Here is a 15,489-nt window from a genome sequence, read left to right as displayed (position 1 = left end):
TCAAATGAAATGTGTAAGATGGCCCTTGAAGTTTATAGCTTGAATTATGTTTGTGATGCCAAATAGAGCTGTGTTGTGTTGCCTTGAAACTAAGCTGCTACTAAGTTTCAGAAAACATCTTTGACCCATCTAAAATATCACAGCATTTTTCTAGTCAAGTTAATTAGCAAATAGGTTTTCAAATTAATGATCTTCACATGTAAACTAGTTTTGAAGGGAGGAACATTGATGGATTAAGTAGTTTTATTACAGGCCAAAGTAAATTATGTGTCTCACTCATAATGTTTTTTTTCCCTGATCTAAGTAATTTATAGTATGAAAATAAATGTTCAAGTGTTTTGTTTACAAAACAGTAATAAGCAATGCATTTCATGTAGACCTTTAAGTAGGTTTCCCAATTTCCAGAGTTGTTGAGCATATTTTTTACTAAATTTAATTTATTATTTTCAGTTCCTAATTTATACCCCAGATTGCTGCCTATTATTTGCAGAGTTTGCACGGAAATATGAGTATTTATCAAACTGGTGGTGGCATCCTCACAATCACCTCCGAAAGCAAGGGCAACATAGGATGAATATAGTCCTCTTAGCTACAGTAGTGCAGGGCTGGGTAAAAAAATATGCTATATGTATATCTACAGAACTCCTTGTTCTGTGAACTACTGGCAGTGCTTACTAACCTGTATGGGCTTTGAGGCTTGATTGTGGGCTTTTATTTCCCAACAATTTGTTGGAACCCTTGAAGGAGAAATTCTTTATCAGTGCAAGTTATTGTTACCATTAGCTGGGGACCTGGTGCTTCTGCAGCTTCTGTGGGTAATTTGTTCCTAGATTGGAAACCTTTTCTGCTACCCAGGGGAATGGAAGGTCATGTCACATGTCAAAGGAAAGATAATCCGGTCATAAAATGTTATACTGAAAACATTGTTATGAAAAATAGACCACTCCTGATACCTCTTTTCCTCTCCTATTATCTCATGCGGTAACCTTAGACAGTACTCATCTGAGTTACTGAGTTTTAAGCCAGATGTTAATTCTACATTTAGAGTAAATGTTATCTGAGAAGAGCTTCTTGCAGCCAGCAATCATGTGCTTATGGGGGGAAAAGGAGCTGGTGTTTGGTGTATGTTTTCTTTTTCCTTCCTTGCAGATAGAGGACAAAAAGTGCTACCATCACTCATGCGAGTGAATATTTTCCTGTGACTTTTAATTAGCTATTAAGTACTGTCTGGGTTTTTTTTTGGAGCACACTTTTGGCTTGAAATGCAGAACCTTTTTTGATATATAGTTGTACCACTCTGAACTCAGTCTTATTAAATAAAATGTATATAGATTTAGATACAGAAATAGAATAAGGTGAGGGTTTTTTTCCTTCTTACTTTAAGACTCTAAGAAAGAGTGTAAGGTTGACTGGAAGATTCCTTAACAATTACTGACTCTAGCCTATCTTCACCTTTAAATTTTAACATCTATACTTAACGTATAGGCTTGACTAGATTAAAAGATATTTGTCAATGTTTCTCTTCTTGAAGTAGGAAAGTTGATCCCTCTCTTTGTCTTCCTGAGTATTTCTGGTCTCCATTTCTGTTACAGTGATTAAACTGTTTCAATGCACAGAAGATCTGTCAGCAGGTTTATTGAATGAATTCTGTTCACTGGACTTGAATTTTAAGTTTAATCTCATTTTTCTGACTCAAAGCTTATATTGTCTGGTCAGATCAAAGTATTGCATTGTATGCTGGGATCTACAGTTTGGAGAGTTAGGGTGTATGCACGACAGTTTTAGAGGTGGAGGCCATACATAGCCTAAAAGAAACTTTTCGGCTGGTAGATGTTCTTTGCTTCATATTTGGCAGATAATCATCCATCCTACATTTTTTTTTATTGTCACTGTAGGAGAAATAGTAGGAAAATGGGTGTAACCCTTTTTTTTCTTTTTCTTTCTTTCTTTTATGTGAAGTAGCTTTCAAGACTGTTGTGCTACTTCACTCAGGTTTTAGTATTATACTTTGATTACTATGTTACTTCTGGACTTCAGAAAAATATGTACAATGTATAGGTCCTGAGAAGCAAAATTTATTTTATTTGAGCTAGTGGAGATCTTGGATATGTCGTAGCTGATCATCATTACACCCCAAAGATATAGAGCTGTGGACATATTCTTCCATGACTAACCTGTGCAGGGTCTGGCTTTTTCCAATGCTTGCTTGTGCTGCAAGCACTTGGGAAGTACAAGGAGTGGAGAGCCAGGCAGTGCAGAAAGTATGGTGGGTAGTTCTGGCACATAGAGGTTCTGTGTTATTTATGATGATGAAAATCAGCTATACCTGCCTCAGAACTGCAAATCTGTTTTGATTGTGGTGAATCAGTTGCTCAGCTTTACCGAGCAGAATATTCTTTTCCCTTCAAACCTTGCCTCTGTTCACCCATGGATCCTCCTGTTCTTTCATCTTGTGAGAAGCTGCATCTGATTTCCTGTGGGGATGAAGAGACACCCAGAGTTTGTATCCATTGCATTTCTGGTTACTGTTCCACTCTTGTTTAAGGATGGAGTTTTCAGCCCCTCTTTCTTTCACGCTAGTGTAATTACTGGTAAAGATTGTGAAGACTTCCATATCCTGTAACTAATTAAATAGAAAAAAATACAGAAAGAAATATCTTGAGAGTCCTCTTGACTCTCTCTGCCTTAGATAGTGTTCGCAGTGTACAAAATAACCTGCATTCCTTTTTTTCTGAGCCTTGAAACATTACATGCATTGTCCAAAGGCTTGTATTTACAATCCCAAATGTCTAAAAATAATATTCAGTACTCTGTTGTATGCACAAAGTAGGATGGTGATTTTGTTATGAATTCCAAATTGATTTTTTTAGGCTCTAGATTTGACTAATAGGCTTTGCATATATTAGAATTTTCTATGCTGCTAAGTATTACATTGTAATTTCAAGTATCCATCATTGTTGTCAAAATTGATGTTGCAGATTTGCTAAACTAAACATGCAGTGCTTTGCTATGAATGAGGGAAGGTCATTGAGCCATATGGTGATAGGAGATCCAGTGGGGGATGTTTGTCATTACTGACTGAGTTATAAGGAACAAAGATTTTTTTATCCGCTATAAAGCTGATAGAAATGGATGAGAGAATAAATATTGGATAATAACTTCAATGTTCTAAATCCTGTAACTTTTAGTATGTTGTATATAAGCAGACTGAACACATGGTATGTTATTTCATTTGGATTGTTTAATAAATTGTATTTCTGGTTTATTGTTGTCTTGGTCATGAGGTGACTGAATCCTATCTAATTTCAATGCAATTTCTTTTACTAGATTAATTTTGGACTTACGATGCTTAAATCCCTCTATCTCAAAAAGCACAAGTTTACTTGAGCAAAAACCAAGAGGCAAAATTAATCATCTTTATTGCTAGAATCTAAGGATCACTTTTACAAAATAAAACTTTGCTAGGGATCTGTTCAGTATGCTCAAAATTACTAGTCTGTCAAGATGACGAACAACGCTTCACCTCAGGTGACCTTCAGAGAACCGTTTTTTAAGTCTTTCATAAGTCAAAATATCTCATTTATTCTAAAACTCTATGCTAACAACACATTTCTCATACTCAATCCCCTTTTTCTTCTAAGGAATTAGCTTTTCTATGATTTCCATATTAAAATAATAATATGGGTATTGTAGATGTTTTCTATATCTGAATCTTTACTTTCAGAAATAATGCTGTTCTTCAGCAGTGTTGTATCAAAATGTCATCATCATCCTGACCAACCACACTGCAGTCCAAGAAGGTAGAATATCCCAAGGCTTTATGCCTTGCTGTTTAATTAAAAGTAAGCACTACTGCTTCATCAAAGGCAAATCATTTCCCACTGTCAAGTGGGAAATGCTTGCCTCCAGCAAGGCTGCTTAGCACCCAGTGGGTTTCTAAATGAACAGTTACAATCACCAAGGAGTGCACTATGTTTAGCCCCCTTCAGGGTACCCAAGTCACAAGCTAAACTGTCTCTCTTCTTAGAATGGAAGGGGAACCTCCAGCCATGCTGAAGAGTGAAATGTTGGCCTTAGCACTGATTTTTCCAGGAAAATATAGTGGAATTTGTAATGATAATACACAGCAGGCCAGGCCTTTTTAAGAACTGTTCAGAAACACTAGCACAGCAAATGGAGTGGTGTATATCTGTCTCAAAGAAGAGAGAAATCAGCTTGGTCAGGGTTTGAACTTGTAGTTTCATGGCATTCCCCACCTGGTAACTGGACTGTTAAGCTCCCCCAGTGTCCTGGTGAGCAGTTGGCAGGGACTTGGCAGTGAAAGCTCAGCAGAGAGCTATTACTCATTTCAGACCATCAGGATACTTTTCATCTGTAGCAAATTCTGGTTCTAGTTTCTGCAGCACATCCTTGCCCGGTGCCTCGTTAACTGAACAACTTGTTCAATGGGGTCCTTCACTGGCAACCCTCTTTTTTAACCTCTCCTGCAATATAACACTGCAGTTGCAACTCCAATTAGGATTAAAAGAATGCTTTCATTTGAACATCTTTACTTTTTTCTTTTAACCTTCACCTTCCAAAAAACATTCCCTTCTGCAAAGATTCATTACACTTAGAATAAAGTCAATAACTGTTTTTATTTTTACAAGTATAGCAACAAAAATGTATGTTTCAATGAATGGCAAAAATAATCATAGTTAACTGTGAATAGCACTTCTGGGACCATGAAGAAGGAAGTGTTTGGTAACTGAGCTGTGTGCCCTGGCAGCAAGGAAGGCCAAGAGCATCCTGAGATGTATCAAGAGTTGCTGAGCGAGCAGACTGATGGGAGTGATTGTCCCTCTCTACTCAGTGCTTGGTAGATCATATCTGTAGTACTGTGTCCACTCTTGCCTTCCTCAGCCCTCCATACAGGAAAGGCATGGACAACCTGAAGCCAACCGAGAAGAAACCACCAGAGTGGCTGAAGCACTGGGAAAAAAGGCTGAGGGAGCTGTCTGGCTCATCCTGGAGAAGAGAAAACATTGAGGGAACCTAAAAGCAGCCAGTAGATCAAAGTATCCAGAGGTGCCTGACAGGAGAAAAAGTGACAGCAGATGTAAAGTGCAAGAAGAGGGGTTTTTCAGACTGGCTCTAAGGAAAAGCTTTTTCCTCATAAGGACAGCCAAACAATTGAGCATGTTTCCCAGCTAGGTGACCTGGTCAACATGTTTTTAAAGACATGGCTGGACAAAGCTGTGAGTATTCTGATACCATCACTGACCCTCCTTTCAGCAGGGGATTTGGGAGGAGAGACCTTCGAAACTGCTTTCCAACATGAATGACTGTTGATCGGGTGGTCATCCGTGATCTCTGCTTTGAAATGGGTACAGGCACAAACTGATGAAAAGATATAGTCAGAAAAATAAGTTCTTTCATAAAACAGACACAAGTCTTTCTCTCTAAAAATCTGCGGAGGCATTTTTGGTTTTTGATTGATTAAAGCAAATGAAAGGGATCTCACGGAAAAGGTTGAAGTTTTTATTAGATGTTTTGAGCTCCGAGATGCAAAGTAGCAATATTTGCTTTAGAAATAAGCTACAAAACCTTGTATCTGATCATACAGTGTGTATCATATGCACTGGGTCACAGTCACCAGCTCTCAAATATGGTTTCTAATGTTCATCAATCTTTATTCCTCTTCTCTGTTCTTTGAGAGTAATCATAGACTCACAGAATCAGCTGGATTGGAAGAGACCTCTGATATCATCAAGTCCAACCCTTGATCCACTACCACCGTGGTTGCTACACCATGGCACTAAGTGCCATATACAGTCTCATCTTAAAAACCTCCAGGGATGGAGAATCCACTACTTCCCTGGGCAGCCCATTCCAATGCCTGATTACCCTTTCTGTAAAGAATTTCTTTCTAATATCCAACCTAAACCTCGCCTGGCAGAGCTTAAGACCATTCCCTCTCGTCTTGCTGATGGTTGCCTGGGAAAAGAGACCAACCCCCACCTGGATACAACCTCCTTTCAGGGAGTTGTAGAGAGTGATGAGGTCTCCCCTGAGCCTCCTCTTCTCCAGGTTGAACAACCCCAGCTCCCTCAGCCTCTCCTCATAGGACCTGTGCTCGAGTCCCTTCACCAACCTTGTTGCTCTTCTCTGGACCCGCTCCAGCACCTCAGTGTCCTTCCTGAACTGAGGAGCCCAGGACTGGACACAGTACTCCAGCGGTGGCCTCACCAGAGCTGAGTACAGGGGAAGAATCACTTCCCTGGTCCTGTTGGCCACACTGTTCCTGATCCAGGCCAGGATGCCATTGGCCTTCTTGGCCACCTGGGCACACTACTGGCTCATGTTCATTTTCCTGTCAATCCAAACTCCCAGGTCCCTCTCTGCCTGGCTGCTCTCCAGCCACTCTGTCCCCAGCCTGTAGCGCTGCATGAGGTTGTTGTGGCCAAAGTGGAGGAGCCGGCACTTGGCCTTGTTGAACCTTATAAATCCTCTCTCATAAAGTATCTCTAGTGCTGTTGTATTCCAAACATATGCCTTAGCAATTTCTTTAAACTTGTATTTTATGTATTAGCAGAGAAACCAAGTAATGGCTTGTAGGTTTCTTTCTGTAGGCTTTTTGTGAAGACTGTCCAGTGACTCTGCTTCATTAGAAAATTTGAGGAAATAATGCTGAGTTAACCAACTATATAATTTTACTTTTTCTTTACTCTTCTTTCCTCCTGTCCCAGCATCCAGCCACCACCCCCACTCCACCGAGCAAATCCTGTTTCCAAGAATAAGCTTTGCTTTGATTTTTAGAAAACAGACAGGTGGTGGTGGTGTTGTGCTATCTCTTGAGGTGGCAGTGCTGAAAATCTGTCTAATGATGGAGTTTGAGGAACACCTTGATGATAAAACATTGCATCCACACCCCTCTGTTGGTCTTGTGTTTAATTAGACAAATTGCAACTACTTCCCTATGAAATACTTACCTCCTAGTCTCAAACACACATCTGTTGTCAAATGTTCCTTTCTTTAGTATTAAATAGTAATTATGTGCAGCTTTTGCTTCACCTTTGTTGGTGTCTTTCAATGAGACCTTTATAGAGGAAAAAAAGGTTGTAAATACTTGCATATATATGAGTACACCTGCATATATTTATATAGATAATCATTCCCTCTGAAGCAATTCTGTATATGGAGACATACATCTTCACTAATGCTAATAAAACTTTAAAGTATGGTAAAATGATTTTTCTGCATATAGTTTTTTATTGTAAAAATTTTCTATTTTAAATGACATGTAATTCTGAAAATATCGTAAGGCAAATCTCATCTGGTGCACATTTTACTAGTAATAATGGAAAATTCTGAAAATTCGTGTTGTTTCTACCTTAAGTTAATAGATGTTAATTGGAAGGCAACAGTCAGAAGAAAATATAATTTAGTGAGAGAAAGCTGACCTTTTTATAAAAAGGATCCCTCACTTGATATAATGGTAGTGTATTCTAAATCAGTATCCCACTTTTGTACATTGTGTCCTTAAATAAAAGCATCATATAATTCATTCCAGAATTATTAACCCTAGTGGGCTTCCTAGAGGTTGGCTACTGATCACTTGCCTTAATTTATTAAATACAACTCAAACTAATAAGGAAAAGTGCATTTTACTCTAGACCTTTTTTGAACGTTGTGAATATTCTAACCTACTGGGCTCTTCCCTTGTACTCTGCTTTGCTTGCACAGTATATGTACCACAATCCTCCTCTTCTATCTTTGCATGTGCACTCAATGGCTGACAGCCATTGTTTTCGCTGTATGTTACCTATAACTGTGGTGTGATCTATTAATACATTGTACTTGTTGACAATCACAAAGACAAGAGATGTCAACATGTTTGTAAATGTGTCTTGGAAAGATGACTTAAGCCTTTAACATGTTGTGATACTGGTAAATGCAAAGTGGTTCTGAGAAAGACATTGCTTGGCCAGTTTTATTTTGAAAGCTTGGTGCTATGTACTTAAAAAGCAAGTGTGTTTGCCTGATGTTTCACCTTCTTTTCTTACACTCTGGCTTAGCAAAGCACAAAGATTTTTAATTTTTTTTGGCCTGGCGTGACATAAGTAAACGTTTTGAAATAAAAATATCTAAATCCCTGAGCAGATACTATTGTCTGAAGTATCTCAGTTGCGATTTCATTTTCCATTAATAGTCATTAGTTCAGACTTTGCTTCTTACAGGCTTCATTTTTTTGAGGACACATTAGGTTTTTGATTGTGCTTCAGAGGAGAAAAAAGAGGAACTCTTTCAAGGTAGTGTTAGGACAAATACTGTTTTCTCTGTGTTTTTTGCTATTATTTAGAGTCATTGTTGTCTCTTAACATTAGCAGGTAGTGCTCATTGCCTGTGAGTCTGCGGTAATGTTTTGGCCCTGGTGTTGTTCGCACGTTAACCCCCAACTACTCTCTATTTTCTACTGATGTGCATCTGTTACCTTGTGTAACCACCCACCTGCGGTGGCTTTGGTCTGAAGCCGTTGCACCAAGTCTATTACTCATTGAGTACATTCTTTTGATTTAATTGGGAACTAATTGTGTGACAGATGCATGTACGTAGGGATCACAAGAAGTGTTTTGAGTGTGCACAGTAAGAGAGTGCTGAGTGAATATATTCAACTGTACACTCTTGCTTGGGCCCCACTGTCACTAGCTTGCTGGAAAGTCTTTGCGGAAGATAAAATCAAAGGTGTTCTCTTATTAAAATTTCAGTGCACGTGGAAATGCAAAATGCCTTATTGCATCTTTCAGCCATTTTTCAATATCTATTTTCAAAGAATAGTGAGAAAAACAGTGCATTGTGAAATGTAGTTCGAGTTTTCATTTACATTATGTTTCTTAATGAATACTACTGCATTAAGAATTAGACCTTTCCCAAAGGTCTATAGGAGCTCTTTGAGTGTATGTATCCAAAATTGCTTTCCCATTCTGTTTCTCTGGAGAGTTTGCTTGGTACCTTCTCACTGAAGAGTCCCCTTTGTTTACATGACTTGTTTGGCCTTCTGAAAGGGATTGATTGCAAACTATATCCATCAAAATTAGTACTGCTGTATTCCCTCCTCCTCAGTGCTGATACTCATCCAATCCCATGCAGAGTATATGAAGCTCACTAATCTGGAAACAAAAAAACCAAAACAACAAAAAATGAAGTTAATTCTTGTAGTACATAGGCCTTCTGTCAGGTTACCAAGTTGGTCTGGCTCACTTGGGGCCAAATCAGACTGACTGTGCTCATCTAAAGGAGGCAGAGGGAGGGTTTGTGCCTACCAGGGAGCATGGCAAAATTGCAGCAGCTCCTCTTCACTCACATTGGCTTAAACTTGTCGCAGTGCTGTATGCCCTCTGTTCCTTAGTGCCCGCTTGGATAAATAATCATCCATATAGTACAGCCACTTGTTCAGTTGCCAATCTACCTTTCATCTGCCTCTCTGTCTTCAGATAGTGCTTCTTTTAGGTTACTCTTGTGAAGTTTCATAAAGATAACCGCTGTCACTGGCATTTCAAGCTGTGCCTTCGGATGGTACGTTTGGTTTTAGTATTTATGCTTCTTGAACTGAAAATACAGTCCATTAGAGTAGCTGGTCACCTGAACACTCTGTTCATCAACCAGAAGATCGTTGGAGCAGTTTTCTTTAAAAAAAAACCCAACAGATATATGTCTGAATGAACAAGTTCTTTTCATAGCGTGTGTATCTTTACTATATGTTGCTTACATACACTACTGTACTTTCAGAAGAGCTCCGTTTTTTCATGGACTTGAAGCAATATCGCAGTTCTTAGGGTAGTTCTTGCTTTTAGTGCCTACTCAGTTCAGAAACCCTTGAAGTGGAGAGAGTGGTTGAGGTTTGGATTTGACACTGCTCACAACTGTTGTTGCATATAAAAAGTTGTTACTTAAAAGAAAAAACACTCACAAAAAACCCCTCTACTCCAAACCTGCCAGTTTGTTTATATCTTAACACTTTTTGCATAATTTTAAAGAATTTGAGTGTTGGTAAAATGTTCCCCTGGCACCTCTCAATGGGGAGGAAAGTATGTTTTACAGTCATTATAGTATTGGGTTTGAGCTTTGAATTGAGCTCATCCTTATTTTAAGTGATATATTGAATCTCAATGTAAGCTTGGTAAAGAGTAGTGTCAGGATATAGAGCTAATCTTTAAAGTGTGTTTAGAGAATAGTGAGGATACATTGATTTAGCTGTAGAATTAAGATTGTGTTAAAGACTATGTAAAATGACTTCCTTTGGGTGTTAATATTCATAAAAGTTTAAAGAAATCATAAAAGGTAAAAACAGTGCAACTTTATGATTATAGATAAAAATTGATCTGTTTTCTAAGTAGATATCTCTTCTTCCTCAACAATTGTTGGATGTAGTGAGAGGAAGAGAGGCAAGATGTAACAATTAATGCATCATATGTACAGAACAAAAAAAAAACCCCACCAGCTGTAGGCATTATGCTGAACAAGAATTTGCTTTTGTCCCATCTATCTTTTTTATGTAGATAGCATTTACTCGTTTGTAATGCATTTTGAAAGACTTGTACCCACTAATGGATACTTGGTGGTGGTGTTGTTTTTACTTTTAAGCTAGATATGTTAGTCTTTGTATCTCTTGGAAACGTGTCCTTTCAGAAAATATATGTTTCTGCACAGTTTAACCTACATATGTATATGGGGTGATTCGAAATCAATCCATTATCAAGCAACAGAATTATACTACATCCTAATGATTTGAGGTTGTTTCTTTTCTAGAAGAAATAATCAGCTTCCCCTTCAAATCTTGCTGGGACAGCAGCTGCAGATGAGAATGAGCTTCCATATTTAATACATTCTATTAACTTCAGACATACAAACACACACACAGTCACTCCTGCACCCCCGTGTCACATTATAGGTGAACAGGCCCTAATTAAAAGCACGCGCCATCTGCCAGTGTGCGGCAGCAGAGTGGCACTCCATAACCATCCTGATTCCTGTGATTGAAATGTATTATTTATGAGCTCAAAGAGAAAATACACTGCTTGGCTGGTGACGGCTGCATTAGGAGCTGGATAGCACCACCTAATGGAACAGAGTGCCACTGGCTATTCATCTTCCCTCTTCTTCCTCTCCCTTCTTCAGTCTCCTCCTGCAATAATTTTATTTTTCGACGTTGTCTTCGCATTTTTTGATAGTGTTTTAACCAGTTTTGTCTCTCAAGTTCCACTGTTATACAAGATTGAAAAGGGTTGTTGAAATATTAAACTATTTATGGTATTTGCAGCAGCCTTTTGTTTCCTTCCAGTGCCACATGTAGGGTTTTACTTTCTGGAGTAAAAGTGATATTGATGTGATGTGGTGGTACAGAATTGGGACACTATTGAGATAACTGAGCAGGATTAGTTTACTGCCATTTCTCCTGCCCCTCCCAAAGACCCATGTAAAGAAAGTATCTACCTCTAAGTCTGAAAATTTTATTTTAATATGGAAATGGGCCCCATTTTGTATTGAGCAGTATTCCGCAGGCTGCAGTTGGAAAGAAGAGGCAGTTGGAAAAGGCAACAGCTTTGGATCTACCTCTCTGAAAGCAGAGATCATAGCATCTTCCTGCTTGCAGAATAATGTCCTGTTATTGCTTCTTAGTGGGGAAATGGATGAGGAGATGTTGGAATGAGGGGTGAAATATACCTTGGCAGGAGAGGAAAAGGATGACAGGGAAGGAGTCCTTTTTGTTCAGTCTGCCTTTGTTCACTGCTAGTTTACAACATCAGACCTAGTAAAAATATATAATGTATTTAGTGGCTAGCTCAATGACCTTTAAAATATGCAGGTTAAGAATAGTCATACTGATTCAAAATAATCTGGGGAATGACTTTCTGGTCCTTAGGCTTTTGTTATGTTCTTGAGCTTTGCAGTATTCATGCCAGGCATCCAACAGTATCGTTACAGCACTAAGGATGGATTGATATGTGAAATATTAAATGTTTCTACAACAACTTCCAGTAAACCCACTTTTCTTTTAATTAAAGAATCTGGACACTGTTTCAATTCTGGCAAGACAAGACCCTGAATAAAAAGATATAGGAATAAAATGGGGCAAAATATGTATGTGTATGTGTGTGTATGCATTTTTTTCTTTACATTAGCTTGTTTTAAGGAATGTTGAAATTTCATAAATTGTGGCACTCCTGTTAATACACATCTTCCTATTGTTTGTGTTTAGAACGTATGCCATCAGAAGGATAAGAGATGCCTTCAGAGAAAACAAGAATATAAAGGATTCTGAAAAAATAGAAGAACTAGTGAATAAAGCCAAAGCAAACCTAGAGGTTGTTCGTCGGCAGGTATGTTTATTTCTCTCATTTTATCTAAGAGTTGTACCCTCCTCAGTTAACTATCTTGTGCCACTGGACTTGGAAAAAATAGATCCTTGCTCAAAACATCCACAGATAAATGTTGATTTTTGTATGTCTGAGTTTGAAATCATGGGAAACATCTGTTTGTACATGATGGTTGCAATAGGGGGATTTAGGGTTGTTGGTTCCATTAACTGGAACAGGCCTTGCTGTCAAAAGTTTATATGCTCTTGTTACCTTCTCTACTGTTTGTTTTGCTGTCTCTTTACTCTGCTTCTCTATTCTGCCCTAATTTTCCTTTGAATCTATTTCCTCTAGGTTATGTGTATTAGATTTCCTTTCTTCAGCCTTTCCTCCTCACATCATAGGTTTAGAAGGGTGACTGTGACACTCACTTCAAATAGTCTTGCTTTCTTCCGTGTTTGTTTTTTCCTATGTCCTGATACAGTGTTAGAATGAAAAAATCCTAAAGTGAATTATGTAAATTCTGGGTAAATGTGTCCATACAGCATGATACATTTTTCTTTAGAATATTTGAGTCGCTGTCAGTATTTTTCTTGTCTGAGTAGCATTTATAACATCTCATTTAGACACAAATTAGACTTCATTGAACTTTAGATACTTTTTAACTTCTCATACATACCCACTGTCTGTCTATAGTGACCACTGGAAATTGGAAGGAAGCAAGTTTCTACATCTGAACTCTCTAAGGGCACTTGCAATGCTTGAGCAGTTCCTCCTTGCAAAATCTTCACTTGCTGACACCAGTCAGAGCTCAGTAGTACTTTTGTTTTAACATGCGTCTTTAAACAACCCACAGGTCAGTTAGATGGATTCTTATTTCAGTAGGAAGCTGGACCCTTTGATTTGACAATTAAGTATGAATACTTAGGTGCAACCTAAATTATTTCTTTGGCGTGTCTTCTTCCAGGAACAGGTGTTGTTTTGTGCTACCATAGTTTTGCTATCTTTTTTTAACCTAAACACTGCTATTTTTGTATTTTAAGTGTTTCTCGAAGAAACAATTCAGATTGGATTGCTACAATGCAATTGCATTTAAATATTATGGTGTTTTTTCTCATATCTGTAGGTGATAATTAGTCTTTTCAGCTCTTATTTTTGAGGTTTTGTCTTGGAGAGCCTTGACATCCTTGATACATCTCCAGGGAAGTACTAGAGGCTGGAGAAGAAAATGAAGGAAGGGGTGTCACAGGAGAAGAGTTGGGTATCACTTGTACAAATCTGACCTAGTAGTTAGTCTCTTGAGTTCTAATCAGTAAATTTATGTATGTAAAATACTTAATTATTACAAACAGATTGGCGGCCAATGCTCCACTACATACTACCCTTAAAGTTAGTATGGGATACAAAAATTACTGCTTAAGCTTGCTATATGTATCTTAAATGTTACATACAAGCAAAAAACATCAGTTGCCAACCTGTTGATGTCTGGTGTCAGGTAAGGTATCTCTCAACCTCGGTACCTCGTGGGCTACTGCATGGGGTACCTCGCCTTGAGAAGCTTCCCTGCTTCAAGGGACAGTGGCTATGGAGGGACCTCGTGGCTGCAGATATTTATAGCGTGAAGTCTGTGATGTGGAGTCAGATTTTCTGCTGTGTTAATGCACTTAACACAACCTGTCTCCAGGTTTTTTGAGAGTGTGGTGCTGAGTTCTCACCAATAGCATCATACAATAGGATTAACTTCATTTATGCCTTCTTCCTGTGCATCTGCCTGGACCCAGGTTCAGTTGTTGAAGTATCTCTTAAATCAGATCTTAAATGTCATACTTGTAGAAATTTTCCAGACAAAGTATAAGCGTTCAGTTTTGGAAGGGTTTATCTTACGTGTTTCCAGGAGTAACAGACAATAACACACAGAGTAACATAATACGCAATGGAACTTTTTAACAAAAAATAATCTGATAAAAGAAAATTATTTTATCAAGATAATTTTTTTTACACAAATCCCTGTAAGACTTGATGTTTGGGTAATAAAGATTCTTTTGCTGTAAAAAATGGAGAACTTTTGTGCTTTGCAGAACTTCTGTTATGTTTCAGTGTCACTCACTTTCAGCTGTAAAGCAAGAGATAAATATTGTAAAAACAGCAACTGTCTTTTAAAGCCAGTTTTTCATATTAAAAACCTTTAGCATCTAAATGCATATTAATATTTACTTGCTCTTAAATTTCATCATACTCTGTGGAAAAAAATTCATTCTTCCTCCCCGTTTAACTGAAGATCTAAGTAATGAAGTCATCTGGCATTATTAAGACTTTATATTTAAAACTAACCAAGCATAATATAAAGTGTTTTTATTTTTAAATGCAGAAGTACTGAAGCAAACATGAGATGTAGCATACAGTTTTTTGCTAAGTTTGGGGTTTATTATGATGTAGATCATCTTGGTATTGCCGACTTTTTCATAGTATGTCGGTGGAAATTAAATAATATCCCTCCTTGTTGACAATTTATTGTTATTCTAAAATCAAATTTATATTCACTTTACATTCTAATTTATGGTTTAGTCATCAAAGTGACCATTGAAGTGTGAGGTTCATAAATAACTATTTGAATCAGCCTAGTGGAAAATGTGAAATAGTGACAGATTACTGTCATTTTGTTCGTGTCAGTCACTGTACGATTTGCTTCAGTGTTATAAAAGTAGCTTTATAATGCTGAAAAGCACGGAGGAACATTAATCTCTGCCTTGATCCTCCTCTGCTTATTATTGGTTTCAATTTTAAAAATAGTCTGTCTACAGGAAGGAACAACTCTAATTCTTTTTCAACACTATAAAGATTTTGCATGTGTGCGTTTACTGTGTAAACAACACAATTTGCGGTGTCTTTCCTGTAAAGAAAGGTGTTGTGAGAAATGCGTTGTCACAAGTAAGTTTGAACCAGAAAGTTTTAAAAAGTTCTGAGGCAAACTCTTGAGGTCCTTTGAGGATTTTCATAACAGCCATTCCCCAGCTATGTTAATATGATTTCATTTGTGAGTTTCCATTACTATTTGGAGTATGTTATCAGTAGGAGAATTTGCACTGAAATGTACTGCTGCTGCTGAAATTTAAGATTTATACAAGCTACTTTGAAGATAGGCTAATATTGAGTG

At 37.8% G+C, this 15,489-nt stretch overlaps 1 protein-coding gene across 5 annotated transcripts in view; it reads left to right on the top strand.

The window, feature by feature from the left end:
* LYRM4 (LYR motif containing 4) overlaps window positions 1-15,489 on the top strand; it is a 91,248-nt gene that overhangs the window by 11,899 nt on the left and 63,860 nt on the right. For 3 of the 5 annotated variants that reach the window (XR_003531527.1, XR_003531528.1, XM_027666796.1), the window contains exon 2: window positions 12,239-12,359. The exons of 1 other annotated variant lie outside the window; for it this stretch is intronic. Coding sequence is in view for 2 of the 4 variants with exons in the window: in XM_027666796.1 (XP_027522597.1) it covers window positions 12,239-12,359 (121 nt within the window). In the remaining 2 variants the exon portion in view is untranslated. Of the gene's footprint in view, window positions 1-12,238; window positions 12,360-13,031; window positions 13,102-15,489 lie in introns of those variants that run through there. One more of the 5 variants, XM_027666797.1, reaches the window with a different exon arrangement.

The sequence above is a fragment of the Corapipo altera genome, unplaced genomic scaffold, assembly GCF_003945725.1.
Source record: "Corapipo altera isolate COAL_440 unplaced genomic scaffold, ASM394572v1 97, whole genome shotgun sequence".
Classification (NCBI taxonomy): domain Eukaryota; kingdom Metazoa; phylum Chordata; class Aves; order Passeriformes; family Pipridae; genus Corapipo; species Corapipo altera.
Note: the sequence above shows the minus strand (reverse complement) of the source record. Positions and strands in the feature narration are given on the sequence as shown.